Genomic DNA, 15,063 nt, shown 5'->3' on the forward strand with positions numbered 1-15,063 from the left:
CTCTATTTAATGAGCATTCCTGATTGTAAATTGGTTGTAAACTAAATCTGTTTAACATTGAAATTCAGATGTATTAATTTGCATTTACACTCTTTTGTAGTCCTTTGTTTTACTTATAGGATAGAGCTTGATCAATACATTTTAATTAAGCTTTCACTTGATCACAAATCATACCAAACGTTTGAAAGACAAAAAAAGGAAGATGCAAGCTAGTAAAACTGCATCTAAAAAATTCAAGGATTTCTCTCCAAAGGCTATTGCTTCTCTAACTGTGTAAAACAAAAGAAAAACAGGTACAAATCAGGTGTATATTTGTGAAATACAGAAAAGATTATTGGACTATACTTCAATTTCAATAAGTGCATTTCAACCATAAGGATACAAACCCAGAAGAACCAGAAAGTGCAATTTCATCGAATAGCCAATTTACAACTTGCTTTAGATAAGAGCCATTATAGGTGCAATCAAAGTGCTACAATTCGTTTTGTGTTTTTTTAATCTCGCAGTAAAGCAGAGAAATATTAAACCTCCAGCGCCACCATCGGGACAAACCTCTACTCTTTAGTACCTCGAAGACGTCTTCAGCCGTAGTGTCTTCACAGTGACGTACAGCAAACACCATAATAGTCTGTCAGGCCAAACATGTTACTCTGACACATGAAGAACTGAATCTAACGGTAAATTATGAGTGTAAAACAAAGATGTTTTTACTGTTTTGTTTGAATCTACTCATTAGGGGGTGAGTGAATCCTAGTCGTTACCCACAGTGTTGTAGCGCCACCCTGTGGTGGATCTCGGTTTGGAAAATATAGGCCTTGTGTTTGCAGTGAAATCTTCATATTTTGGATTCCCTACGGTTTTTGAATCAAACTGCTGAACCATCCTTTGTTCTGACGCTGCTCTGTAAATAAACATTGGGTCGGCACGAGCGTAATATTTTTTGGCATGAACATGATCATGAATTTTATAGTTTCGGATTACGAAGGCAATCATTTCAATTGTTCATGTCCTAAACTAACAAAAATAGGGTGTAAGCAGCAAACCTCCTAATCTTATGTCGGTTTTGGCTGACATGATTTTATGGAAAACCATTGCAGCTGTTTTACATTGGGTCGTTTAATAGATCATTTTCTACCATTGATTCTGGTAAAAAAACGACCTACCAGAATCATTTGAGGGAATAACCTGGAAGCATATTTGATAGATGTTCACATGCCAATACTTGGCTAACAAAACAAACGCTCCTCCATGTGAGGGAGTAGGAGGCCTAGCATTTCTACTATGTATAAATCAAATAGTCTCTCAGATTCAGCTCTTAAATGGATATACTTATTGCAGTGCTGTTTGTAGCACTGATAGTTGAGAGCAGCAATGAAGAAGAAACCTCATTGTATAAACAGAGGTTTGGAAAACAGCCTCCCAATTGTTTTGCTTATCCTCCTGCATGTGAATGCAGTTTCCCTCCTTCGTGTTACATACCATTCCATTTAAAGCAATGGCAGCAAAGAAAAGCTGCACTTCCTATTGGGGGTAGGAACAATTCACACAATTACACGGTACCTTGGAATATTACAAACTGTATCTTTATCTGAAGATGAAAAAAAAAGAAGGGAGTTTATGGTCATCGTTTGAAGAGTAATTTACTGTTTACATTCATTGAGTCAAGAGTATTTTATAAATTGCATATCAATTTGTTTTCTAAAATGTGAAATACTTTCAAAAGGCTCCTTTGTTTTTCTTTGTGAAGGTATTATTGGTGATACCCGGGACATTCTGAAACTGCATTAGAGATGGAACCGGCAGCCGAAGACCCAGACCACAATGATAAAATGGTTCCTTGGTCAGGTTCAGACGGTTCTGAGGAACTGTGTGATGATGCCAGTGATGAAGACTACCCTTCAGACCCTCTACCTGCTCGCATCCGCCAGTCTGATCTTGAGTCGCCAGCACGCCTTCAGTCACAAGACTGGGAGTCTGCAGGTGAGCAACAGTCCCCGCCTGAGCTTTGCCCAAGTGAAGAGGAGGTTTCATACAAAGATGAGGATGACATTTACCTCAGTGAATCTAACGAGTCCGCAACGGGGTCTCCTCGAATCCAACCTCCACCAACATCACTGTCCACACACCCAGAGGGCCCCAACTTTGAGCCTCAAGCCGGCCGGACATCACGGCCGCCATCGCAGTCTTCTTCCTCCTCTCTTGACCGTGCAGCTGACATGACGTTGGCCTTGACCCTGACCACAGAGCAGCCCCTGGGAGCCAGTCAGGACCCAGGGACTCTGAACAGGAGTGTTGGTTCTTCAGAGGAAGGAGGGAGCAGTGAAGCACCTCCTGCTTCGCTCTTCTTTGGAATTCCAGACAAGGCTGCTGAGCAGGCAGAGAAGTGGAACTCGGAGTCTGACACAGATCTCTGCAGACCGGACAGGCAGAGGGCAAAGTCCAAGCGTAAGTATCTGTCTTCTACCCTCAGTCGTTAGACACATTAAGCTAGTAATGTAAACTGTACAGCATATTCTAAAAGTTTTTCTTAACTTGAATAATTACTAACTTATTAATAGAAAGAAATGTAATGTTGTGTTTGCTTCTCCAGTGGCATGAATAAACTTTATTATTATTATTATTATCTTGAATTCAGTGTATTTTCCTTTAATCATTGTTGGTGTTTTATTAAGACATAATTTCATGCATAACACATGCAAAACCCTGCTGTTGCTGGTTATTTTCATGCTGTAACGTGGGGTCTATTTGAGGTGGACCTGCAGGAAGAATTCCCATGGCTTTAAAAGTCAGAGTGAGTTAAGAATAAAATATGACCATATGATGAGGCTGGCAGAAACTACTTTGACGGACACCAACATGTGTCAGCCGGCCCTGTCACCAGATCCCTATACAAGCGTAATACTTGCCGGCAATGGAAATTGAGCTCCTCATTTTTCTTGCCTCATGGAGCCCCCCCCCGTCATCTGTAAGAGAATACGGTGCTTTTATTAGTGTTCTGGCTTCAGGGGGAGCACGTTATTCTTAGTTACTCTTATTAGTGTGCTTGCTTTAAAATCCCCCAATATCGAGCAACAAGCAATCATTTTACTTTTCTACTTTTACCAACTAAACAAAGCGTTGTTTAGTTAAATACTGTAGGATGTCCACAGACAAAAATACAAATATATATTTATATGTTTACATCTTCCACACCTCTCTTCACTTCTTACTGTCCCTCTCTCTCCTTTTCCTCAGGGCTCAGTCAGAACGAGAGCCAATCGGAAAGAAACGTCAAGGAAACCAAGTCCAAATGCAAGCGTATAGCTCGGCTTCTAACGGATGCACCCAACCCTCAAAATAAGGGCGCCTTGCTGTTTAAAAAACGCCGCCAGAGGGTAAAGAAGTATACTCTTGTGAGTTACGGGACTGGGGAGAAAAGGCTTGACAGCGAAGACCCGACAGAGGAGGAAACTGGAGTCAGATCATCTGGTTATAACTTTGTGGCGACCAGTGAATCTGAGTTCGAAGAGGACTATTCTGTTTATCAGCAGCAGCACAATTTAAGTCGGGATTGGGGAAGTGTTAAAGACATGGAAGTACTTCCAGAAACAAAAGGTAAGGGCGTCGAGATGTTCACCCAATGCCGCAAACGCATCGATGAAATTGGGTCAGAGCAAGACGAACTGAGGAATAAAGGATACCCTCTGGAGTTATTACAAGAATCCGAGTGTGGGGAAAGACAGAATGTTTATGACACTGAGGAAATGTATGTGCATGCTGATCCGGCCAACTACATGGATGCAGATAGACGACAGCAAGAAGAATACAGAGAAAGTATCCAACAAATGAACAACCTTTCCAACGTTCCAAGACCGTTGGTGTCAAACAGAACCGCAAAGCCTTTCCTAGGATTTCCCTCCAGAACTGCCCCTGTCATGCCTGGTGGCCTGGTTCCAGTGACAAAGAGACAAGAACCAAGATTCAGAGTACCTGTGCCTATTAATACCAACCCGCAAGTTTGGTCCCCAACTGGAGACATCATAGCCTCCAGAGATGAGCGGATATCTGTGCCAGCAATAAAGACCGGCATCCTTCCAGAGCCTAAAAGGAAAGGCACCAATAAACAGCCAAGGCCGACGCAAGGATCAGATCATCACCTTCAGAACAAAGGGGAAAGGAGGTCTTTTATTGAGTCAGAGGAAGACTGTTTTAGTCTTGGTGCTGAGGCTTGTAACTTCATGCAACCCAGAACAATAAAACTCAAGAATCCCCCTCCTGTCGCCCCAAAACCTACCATCAACCCGGCCTGTCCACCTTGGATGAGTAGGAGCCCCTCCGGTGGACCCTACATTCAACCAAGAAGTCCGGTACCACAAACCTCCCACAGTCCTGTGGGGCCTCATAATCAGCATTACTTACAGCAGCAAGATTGGGCTCAAGCTCAACAGATGGCCAACTATTGGAAACCAGATCAAACTCTGGCAACCCTTCAAACACCTGCCAATGCCTGGGCCCCCGTCAACTCCTCTTCCCAGCTTCATCTCCAGCCAGCAACGAATAGCTGGAATCAGCAGCCATCACAAGCCCCAGTGAGTATGCAGGGCCGTGGTCTCAGTTACAGCCCCCAACACCCACCCACACCCTCAAGGAATAAGTTAGACAGCGCTCTAAACTCGGCTGCATCTTGTCCACCGCAAGCAGAGAAGTCAAACGGCCATGCAACAAAAGCATCACCGGCTTCTCCGAGGGGTCGAGTCTCAGACGGAGGTAGTAATCGGGCTGCCGATGGTCCGTCCATGGCGGGAAAAGGTGCGGAGTTGTTTGCCAGAAGACAGTCCCGCATGGAGAAGTTTGTTGTCGATGCTGAAACGGTGCACGCTAACAAAACAAGATCCCCCTCCCCGACCACATCGCTCCCTAACACCTGGAGGTATTCTTCCATCGTTCGTGCCCCGCCCCCTTTGTCATACAATCCTCTTCATGCTCCGTTCTATCCTCCATCAGCAGTCAAGCAGCCCCCTTCCACTAGCCCCAAAATTAAGCCTAAGACTAAAGAGAAACCTAAAGCGGCCCCAAAGCCTCTCAACCCCTTAGATATTATGAAACATCAGCCCTATCAGTTGGACTCCTCACTATTTAAGTATGAGGCAGTACCTGAGGCCAAAAGCCCCAGCCCAAGACCTACCCCAGCATCAAAGTTTGAGGTCATCAAAAGCCTTAAACATAGAAATGCACCTTCTCATTCTCCTGACAACGCATCTGAGCGTATTGTTCAAAGCAAGGCTAAGTCTCCTGCATTGGTAAGTTCCCACAATTCTTCTACCCACCAAAGCTCGGTTGAACCTCCAGCAACCGACAAGCGCTTGGGTGAAAAGCACACTCCAACGGCCCCTCACATAACAAGCAACAAGCAAGCACAGAGTGCCCGTCCCGCAAGCGCCTCCTCCCAGCATTCATCTGTTGGTGAAAGCATTGCTTCAGCTTATTCTCCTGCCTCTCTCATTGCTAGAGGTGCACGGCAGATGGCACCTCGCCCGAAGTATTCAGCTAGGAAGCCAGTGGTGACGGGCAAACAGTGGAGACCCGTCGCTGCGCTTCATTCGCTCTAATGCTCTATATGGTCATGCTTTGTCACCGCTGAGATGGTAGAACAAAATAAGATATGCATAGAATGTCTTACTTAACATGGACATGCACAGACGGTCTAAATGTATGTCACGTCCAAAATAATCAATTATGCATCTAAAAGGATGTATTTAGCTAGCAATTGGACGAAACACAATTAATGTACAGCAAAGCTACATCATCCATAGAATGTAATATTAGATAAGATAAAATAAAATAAAACATGAATAAATAATTCAGGATATTATATCATCCTTCTCAAACTTCTCCTAAATGCAAACTAGATAATGTTGAGTAGTTCTCAGGGAGTGCTAATAAATGTGAAATAATGTTTGCAGAGAACATTGTTCAATTGACGTTTCTCTGAGTTGTTTCTTTTTTGTAAGGAGAAAGTACTTAAGTCTGGTAGTGTTAGTCACTGACCCTAAAAGCATCAGAGCAATGCCATTAAATAAATGTGTTTATTACACTAATTAAAAACTATGTTTCATGCCATCTGAGAAAACGATAACACACAATTATATTTACTTTAGTGTGTCTGGGCAGAAACTATCAATGCACTCTTTTTGGATACACACAATTTATTCAGTCTCATTCCAAACTTCAATGGCATGCAAACAGCTAAAAGCACTTACTTAAGTTGTGATTATTAGCAACGATGATTTTCAATGTTTTTTTATGTGGTCGTATTTTCTGCAGTTGCCATTGAGGGCCGTGGTATTTAAGTGTTGGTAAAATCTTCAGGCAATCTCTGTACTCATCCTGTAAAACACGACGTTATCACAGATATTTGAGCTTTAGATGCTCAGTAGCAACTCAAAATGAAAATAGGAATCAATTGTCTTCTTTGTGTTGATTTCTCTGACTTTCAAACATATTTGCACTTCTTGTTCTCAGTAAGACCATGCTATTAAATCTCTCTTTCACTCCACTTGTGAACTTTTCTTTGTGTGTCATGAGCTTCTTTTTCCTGAACTACTGTACCACTACTTTCCTTCTGAGTGAGTCATATTTCTTCTTTCATCTTTCTCACCACGTCACGCTTTCACACAGAATCTACACGTATTTACTGCACCTTCAGCAATATCAGTTTTAAGATTTTCACTAATTTGTGACTGTACTGTTTGGTAAATTGATTGGTAAATTGCTGAAGGTGAACACTGTCACTGACCAGTATGACTTTATGTGTCTGGACCGCTGTGCTTGTTTGTTTTCACAGCTTTTCCATGAGTCCACCTCTAACTCTAAATGGGAAAGGTTTGGAACCATAATCTCGGCCCTCAAAAGTCTGTCTGCAAATTTTTGTCGGCCGTCTATGGCCGACTACTGAAGTGATATCCACCCTAAAGCCGCATTTACATTTTGCAATTCTAATGACATTTAGTAAGTACTATGTATACTCACCGTAAAAATTATTTATTTAAAGTATTTTAGGACAGATTTAGTTCACACCTATTTATATATAATGTGTCTATGATTGTGTGAGCCATATAAACAATATTAAATTAATAAATGGCAATAACAAGAATGTTTTGAGTATCAGATGGGCTCATATTAGCTTTGACCACAAGCTTAGAACTGTGGCTAATGCTAGTTCTGATCATGTCATAGACACTTTTTTCTTTAGCTGATTTAAACCAAAAGAAACACATCAATCACTAACAATACTGTGTCGGACCAATTACACACGTTCTAGGTGTCCTGGGACTTTTAAATGTTTTATTGTAAAATTGGTAAAGTGGCCCATAATGGAAATACAAAATGAAACTTAAAAAACTGAAAAAATATATTGCATTTTAGGGTGGATTTCCTCGTTAGGTAGATTAATCAAAGTAAAGGGGGCAGAGATACAGTTCCAAACAAAGATCCTTCATCTTCTAAATGTTTTATAGTAGTAATATTGCCATATCAAGTTTTTTGAACCAACACCAGGTAAGTTCTTACATTTTATTTAAAATTTTCTATTTTTTAAAACTATTAGATGCTTTATTATGCTTTAAGACTTTAATACGAATGTCATCCATATGTTTGCGTTATTTTTATCAAGGCTTTTAGAAAGATATTATTTGGTGTAGCCAAAATCTGTTTTATAATAAAACTGCAAAAACAGAAAAACAGAAGAAATTGTTTTTGTTAGTGGCCAATTTTAGTTTTAGCGAAACTAATTTATTTGATTGCCTCCCTTTCTTCAATTACATTTTTAGTAATCAAAACTCCCAATTTCCAATTGATCGTACTGGCATACATTAATCCAGCGGGTGGCAGCACAGTCTGCAATGCAGCAGTCGAACCAGTCAACTGACATGTGATCTTCTCTTCAGGGCTTCGGAAGGAGCCGCTCCTTGAGCCTCCCCAAGCGTCTGAATTCGACGCCTTCTTCCACAACTGGAATCCAGTCATCATATTTACCGACACAGAGGCAAGCGTCCTTTCAAGGAAAAGTCTCCAAGCCACTGTCCCCGTGGGAGGCGGCGTCCAGAAGCCTAATTGGTTCAGTCGATGATGCCTTTGGGTTTCAGAGCCTCCCGTCATCTGTTGCTTCAAATGTCCAAGCCGCGGGGCACCGCAGATCTCTGCCGGAGCCCCCGGAAGAATGGAAGCGCAGGGTGTCTCTTGACCCTCCACCTGTCAGCCTGGGTCATTATCATGCAGCTCCAGCTTTTCAGGCACCGTTCATGAGCAGGACATTTCCACCTGAGAGGCCGGCCTTCTATGGGCCTCCCTTCAGACCCGCTCAGCCTCTGAGGCCTGTCAGCAGGGCCGGTATTGGGTACATGGGACGAGGCTCCTGTCCAACAAAGTACTCCCCGGTGCCTGGTGCAGTCCCCAAGAGTGAATACCACTGAGATGAGGTCAAACATACATGAAGAGAAGTGTACTTTTAATTCAACATACATTAATCACTGTAAAAAAAGCATATTGGACATTAAAACACAAAACATTCAATTTGACTTAAAGGGATGCAACATATGTTTTCTATTGTAAGAAAAATAGGTTCAAGCTTTGTAGGTCAGATACATATTTTTCACAATTTACTGGGTTTGTTGTTGATGGGAGTGATGAAAGTTGCTGTCTTCATGGTGCGAGCAGCACAACGAGTAACTGCAGCAGTAGTGTTTTGTTGCTTGCCCCCGGCTGAGCATAAATGGGGGGGGTTGCAATCGCGGATAATTGGTCATTGTATCATTTTTTAGAGGGGGACTGATCAAGGACGTAAGTGTTAGGAGAGGCAAAGTGAAGGTGTAGCACATTGAGAAACGTTTGATGGATTTGTGTTGCTCATTATTAATTATGAATATTTATAGAGAAATAAGGCACAGGATTGTGTGGCTTTTCCGTCATGTATTTTCAACTGTTGCTTAGAAACCCACTCTGACTTTAGCACTTGTGCACACGTCAACATTTCATACAGCGACAGCAATTGCTGGTGTTACTCATCTTTCTTTTTATCACTATATTGCAGTGGCTTTATTTAGACTCCTGACCTACTTGTAATATCTCAAAATAGATTTAAGCTGGTTTGCTTCTATTAAATGCGGTTTTAAGTCCCGAGGAGGAAATTGCATGCAGACGTTATTTATCCCACCTTTATTCTCACATTGTGGAGTGTTAACATGTAAACAGAACAGCAGATTCCACCAATACGCTTCAGGGTTTTAACATGAATTAAGTACTCATGTTTGTTACACATTTTACTTTTTTTGCTGGGGGGCGGGAGGGGGGCTGTGTCTGATGAAATTCTTAAATTTTGCACCTGTTCAACACAAACTGAAAAATAAAATGTAAACAGTCTCTTTAAAGTGGTGTTGTTGTTTTTGCTTTAATCTACATTGTGATATAATTATACATATTTTAAATCATGTAACATTCCTTATTATTATTATTATGTCTGTGTTTAAAACACATCAATACTGATTCAAAAATTAAAAACAACTTCCGTTGTCAGGAACGTTTTTTATGTCTCGGCAGTGTATTTTGGGAGAATTTAAAGATTAAAGGTCTTGTATGCCTGAATTGGAACGACAGGCTCAACTATCAGGGTAATGACCTTGATACTGCTTTAAATATATATATACAGTATATATACTTTTTTGATCACTATCTTAGACGAAAATATACACTGACCATTCCGCTGGTCTGTTCATCATTACATAGAGTCAGAAATTGGGACATAATGGCAGAAACAAAAGTCATTTGCAAGAGAAAGGTACATGGAAGCTGCGAAGAGCATTAGCAGCCTTCTTAACTTGAAGTCCAGAAGGTTAGATGTACCCATGGGGACATGCCGACATTGGAGATCCAACTTAAGGAAGGAAATGTGTCTCTGGAGGGGAGGCCTCACCTCAGAGAACATGTGTGCGTGTCATCCATCCTCTCCCCGCTCACTCTTTCTTTCTCTCCCTCTCCGGCAGCTATCCTTGCCCCGTGGTGTTTGCGAGTGGTTTTGAGTGTTTGGCAGGTTAAATTTAGCCTATTGATGTAAGCAGCATTCCATTCACAACAGACACAGAGACACGGCCACAGTTTAGCTTTAGTGTCCGTGTGTGTGAAGATCAGGGAAGATCAAACTACCCGCTGTAGGTTGACCCCTGAGCCTCTGTGTCTCCCCTTCAAGGATACAGGTGGGACCCCAGGGATACCATCGCAGGTACGGACAAGCGTCGGCAGACGTTATTTTGTGAATATGTAGGGGTTCATTCAAATTTTAGAAGTTAGGTTTGAAGATTGGAGAATGTCAGTGTATTGAGATAAAATAAACATGGCTTTGGTTTTCTGTGAATTACTAAACGAATATTTGACAAACTATAAGTTACATTTTCTTTCTCTTGAACTATATTTCCTTCTGGATGTCAGCATGGAAATTATGGCCCAACTTCAGCAGATTGGCACAAAATGTAGTATTGAGTGTTTTTGCCTTTAGAGCAACAGAAAGAAATCAAGTTATTTTGGATATTATGTTGTAGCACGTGTGGTTGGATACTTACTTTGTCCAACCACACATAGCTTACTAATTTAGGACACAACAGTTACTCTTGACCTTTAAACTGGCAATTTATTTTGTGGCAACCTTAAAGGGAGATACCACAAACATTTGTTTACTCACTCAAATAATGGTCCAGTGACGAGACCAGATTTCAGAATTGTGTGTGTAGAAACCGATCCCAGTACAATGGATTTTTGCAGCTTTGCAGTTCTGCGAAACATCATATCCTATTTCAATCCAACCTCGATTGAGAGATTATTGTAACATGGCCAACACTAAAATGGTAGATTTATTTGACGGGGGCCTTACAAATAGTCTTGAAATTCCAAAAGATGCTAACAGCAAATGGGATATATACTTTTATTGACTAAAAAATAAAAATCACTCAGTCTGGTCATCCTGTGTCCCGCATGTGTCTCCAGTACTCCTGAATTGCCAAAGCCACAATGTCACAATTCTGTACAATGCCAACTGGAGAGAGAAAGAAGCGCGCTGCAGCTATTTGCCAGGAGGTCCACGGCACCAACGGTATGATGTCATAACTCACTCACTCACACACTGCGGCCGTGAGATAATACCCACTGTGATCAGGGTAAAAAAAATCCCAGAGTTACGCTCCAGTATTCACAATAAATAAGCTAACGGGACGATTTACTACCTATGGGGACTAATCCTTTGTCGTTGTCCTTTTCAAAGGGCTATTTCTGGAGAGTGGGGGAGAGGGTGTGGGGGGTGAGGGACAACTGTGTGTAGCCATTTGGATAACTTGAAGCTTTGTGACAGCTGGGGTACATACCGTCTGTTTAGGCGGACGAGGAAGCATCACGTCCGTCCAACACTTATTCTCAAGTACAATGATAACTCATCTTCCGTGACGTGGCTTACGAATGGAACACATTGACATTTTTGGGAGCATTTGATGACATCTATGGACCCTTCCCTCAAAACTTTCCATCTGACAAAAATGATATCAGGGTGTATTTATGTATCCGCCCCATCCGGCTCCAAATCCGTCCGGCTGTCAAGTTAGTTTGTGATAATTATACAGTAGGCAATTTATTTAAGAATATTTCTGAAAGTATTTCATCAACTGATGCATAATTTAAAAAAATGCGAGAGGATTTTTCTACAGAACAGCTTTGGGATTAGATTAAAAGCTTTCAACATTTATTATGAACAACTGTTATGATAATTGAATTGTCATACACCAAGGGAGTTGCTCACATTTAATAACATCAACTACAAACATTTTGAGTTGGGAATCCTCTTTAGAAAATGCACCTTAACTTAATGATACATTTTGGGGCAGGATTCAGTTTTTGAGAATAATATTGGCACAAAATTAGGTAATATGCACCAATTAATACACTGATTGATTGCAAATTATTGTCCTCTAAATCTGAATGCTTTGGGAATATTGTTTTCCAGTTGACCTTTTGTGTGTGTTTCCTTTTTTTCCAAAAGGGTACGTAATGGATCTCGGAAAGAAGCTCAGCACTCCCAAAGACATAATGTTGGAGGAGCTGTCGTTGCTTTCCAACCGAGGGTCTCGGCTTTTCAAAATGCGCCAGAGGAGATCTGAAAAATATACATTTGAAAGTATACAAAATGAGGCAAACACACAGCTGAATGTAAGTCAACTTGTATTTTTTACATATTTGTTTGAAATCATTCTGAAGTTCTGGCGTTAGTGTTGTCTGCATGAACGTGTCTTTACTGCAAAAATATTTTATCAGGAAATATGCTCTTGAAAAAAGATGTTACAAAGCAGCGACGATAAACAGAGACGAGAGCCTTTCACTGTACGTCGTCCAGCCAAAGCTTCTGCCCCCCCCTCCCTTTATCAGTGCCTGTTCATATGTTTCTGTGTGTCTGCACACACTGTAGTTATAAGTGTGTGTGTGCGTGTGTGTGATATTGTGTGTGTTTGAGTGTGTCTGAGTGCATGGAAGACGAGAGAAACTGTACGTGTGCCAGCGTTATGTTTTGTTACTCAGTTGATAACAACTTTATTTTAATTGTGCGTTGCAGAATGATATTTTAGCTTTGAACGCACACACTGTGGAAATTAAAGTGGACCCACCGACCGATGGAAATACAACTAATCCAGAAATCATTGTATCAGGTAATTGTGCTCTTTGGTATGTTTACTTTGGAGCCAATGTAAACTTTAAGAAGAACTCTTTAAAAAATCTTTTGTTTTGTCTAATCGTATTCCCGTGTACAAATAGATCTACAACTATTAACATTAAATGTAGTCTTTGGAAATCTTTCCTACTGTATCTACTCTGTCCTCACAGTTTAAACAGATAATTATTTAACTTGTGTAATTCATATTATCACAACTTTAAATGCTATATTGTATTATATTATATTTTAATAAGCCAACACAGTCCATTGCTTTTTCAAAACTCCCAGTACGACATCATCCCTCGTTGGTACTTTGTATGATGAGTGCACACTTCAACTATGTGCTATTTTAAGGCCTCAGATCTCAATGACGGACAACTCAGTCTGCCCATAAGTGTTCCCTAAGCACAGCCGCTATTCACAATCCACTCTAAAACTTTAGCCTCCCAACCAAAAGGCTCATCATCAACCAGTACGCTGCAAACCGGACCGTGGGGTCATTCTGCCGCACGGCGTCTCTCTCTCTCTCTTTGCTTGGTTCTCGACAGACACAACTGCAGAGAAGTTTACAGCTACAGCGATGCCCAAGTCCTACCACTCCCCGTGGGATCAGGCCATCCTCAGTGACCCCGACCTCGCCGAAACCCTCAAACTGACGATGTCAGGACCAGACCCGCAACCGGACCCTCCCGAGTACAAAAGCTTTAACCGGTGAGAAAACGAGTGTACGCTGTGGTACGTCAGCACGAAAAACGAGGAACTAATCACACTTGACGGCGATTACAGGGTCGCCACTCCTTTTGGTGGCTTTGACAAAGCTCCCAGAGGAATCACATTCAAGCTCCCCGAGCTGGACCTGAACCCGCCCAGGTACCACGAGCTGCAGGAGCCCGGAGTGAAAAGACCCACCTTTAATCGGATGGCCCAAGGGTGGATATCTGAGGGCGCTCCTCTGATCATGCCCACTGTGACCGTGGAGGCCGTTAACATCCCGGAGTCCGATGACCTGTAGGTCGTCTAACCGTGTGATGCCAGCTGTTGTGTTCAGGGCCACATCTGATTAAGGCGAAACACCCCATTCACACCAAAGTCATGAATACTAATATTTTGGATTGATCCCATTTAGTAGAGAAAAAATATTTCAAACTTTTGTTGAGCAGTGTGTTTGGTGTACACTTAAACTGTGTTCAAAGAAAATCGTGTAAATAGAATAACTCAAGAAAGGTTTCCACTGGTTCATACAGCAAAACTGTAAATTTTATAAGTGTTCAGTTGAATTTTATGAATACGTAATGTAAATAAAGAATGCTACTTATTTATTGATTGAAGACAACTGGAACATGCAGTGCATTATATTTAGTGATTGTGATACGCAATATTCCATTTATATCTATTGTAAGGAATGAAATTACACATACTCAAATAAGAAGTGTTAATTTCTATTTATTTATCATATAAATATACATATATATAATAAATAACTCTTAACGTCATGTAAGACAACGCAAAGGTTGAACACAGACAGAAATAACTCAGGATCAGGAATCAGGAATAAGGAAACATTTGTTGCTATAATGTGTCAGACAAACAAGGAATTTGACTTGGCGGTTGGTGCGTAACAGCAGACAGTCCCACGATGGATGACAAGACAGTGCACAAAGAATAAAATAAAATATAATGCTATAGGTTGGTAGTATAAGGCTATGGGTTAGTTTAAAAATAAAGGAATAAAAGTTAAAGTTAACTCAAGCTGATTAATCAAAAAATGTATCAAAACTTTAACGCGAAATAGGAAAAATGGATCCGTAGAAATAAAACAATAGTGAAAGGACTGTTTGACAGCTCTGATTTATTGTGGACTGCAATTGAAAACGTTTTTTGAAAATTACATTGGAGCTAAGAAACATTTTTATATTGAGGGAATAACAGAGGTCACATCGAAGTGGAACACTGAGAAATCTGGACTTTGACCTGCGATGGAACTAATCAATTAAAACACGGATATAGAAACAGTGACTTTGTGTGCCAATACGTTTAATAATTGTAAACATTGATGTAGTCTGGCCTTCCTTGTTTGCAGTGTGAGCAAACTGAAATGTTTGTTGTGTGTTGTTTCTTGCCACTGATGTCCTAAAACATGAAACGTGTGTAAACTGTGTACGAGTGCAAAATACACTGAAAGTGTGTCAGTTATATTTGGGTATTTTTTTGACAACTGAGCCCAATACAGTCAAGCGGCATGATTTTACTTCTACAGTTTCTCCACATTACACAAACAACAAAAAACAAAACAAAGATCAGAAAGTACATATTAGCAAATATTTTAAATAGAAATATTAGTGGCA

The 15,063-nt window shown here is 41.0% G+C and overlaps 2 protein-coding genes and 1 long non-coding RNA gene across 3 annotated transcripts; 2 read left to right on the forward strand and 1 right to left on the reverse strand.

Moving 5' to 3' along the window:
- The first annotated feature begins 1,790 nt into the window (after nucleotides 1-1,790).
- On the forward strand, nucleotides 1,791-6,535 carry synpo2b (synaptopodin 2b). The gene is made up of 2 exons (XM_040187589.2): nucleotides 1,791-2,445; nucleotides 3,235-6,535. Exons 1-2 carry the CDS (start codon nucleotides 1,791-1,793, stop codon nucleotides 5,586-5,588), a joined length of 3,009 nt encoding a protein of 1,002 aa, XP_040043523.2. The 3' UTR covers nucleotides 5,589-6,535.
- Nucleotides 6,168-10,024, reverse strand: LOC144411603 (uncharacterized). Its single transcript, XR_013468798.1, has 2 exons — nucleotides 9,947-10,024; nucleotides 6,168-8,446 (listed from the first exon to the last, which is right to left on the reverse strand). It is a non-coding gene; the product is annotated as an uncharacterized LOC144411603 (long non-coding RNA).
- Nucleotides 9,985-14,911, forward strand: myoz2b (myozenin 2b). The gene is made up of 6 exons (XM_040186641.2): nucleotides 9,985-10,252; nucleotides 11,011-11,116; nucleotides 12,053-12,219; nucleotides 12,620-12,713; nucleotides 13,267-13,429; nucleotides 13,505-14,911. Exons 2-6 carry the CDS (start codon nucleotides 11,035-11,037, stop codon nucleotides 13,728-13,730), a joined length of 732 nt encoding a protein of 243 aa, XP_040042575.2. The 5' UTR covers nucleotides 9,985-10,252; nucleotides 11,011-11,034; the 3' UTR covers nucleotides 13,731-14,911.
- Nucleotides 14,912-15,063: the final 152 nt, after the last annotated feature.

Source organism: Gasterosteus aculeatus, chromosome 9, assembly GCF_964276395.1.
Source record: "Gasterosteus aculeatus chromosome 9, fGasAcu3.hap1.1, whole genome shotgun sequence".
Taxonomy (NCBI): Eukaryota; Metazoa; Chordata; class Actinopteri; order Perciformes; family Gasterosteidae; genus Gasterosteus; species Gasterosteus aculeatus.

What these genes read in the sequence shown, in the direction of transcription:
- synpo2b (XM_040187589.2), top strand. Translation starts at nt 1,791, where the DNA reads ATGGAACCGGCAGCCGAAGACCCAGACCACAATGATAAAATGGTTCCT. An exon ending in GCAGAGGGCAAAGTCCAAGC is followed by an intron (nt 2,446 to 3,234) that starts GTAAGTATCTGT and finishes CCTTTTCCTCAG; the next exon opens with GGCTCAGTCAGAACGAGAGC.
- myoz2b (XM_040186641.2), top strand. Translation starts at nt 11,035, where the DNA reads ATGTCACAATTCTGTACAATGCCAACTGGAGAGAGAAAGAAGCGCGCT. An exon ending in GGAGGTCCACGGCACCAACG is followed by an intron (nt 11,117 to 12,052) that starts GTATGATGTCAT and finishes TTTTTCCAAAAG; the next exon opens with GGTACGTAATGGATCTCGGA. An exon ending in GAGTACAAAAGCTTTAACCG is followed by an intron (nt 13,430 to 13,504) that starts GTGAGAAAACGA and finishes CGGCGATTACAG; the next exon opens with GGTCGCCACTCCTTTTGGTG.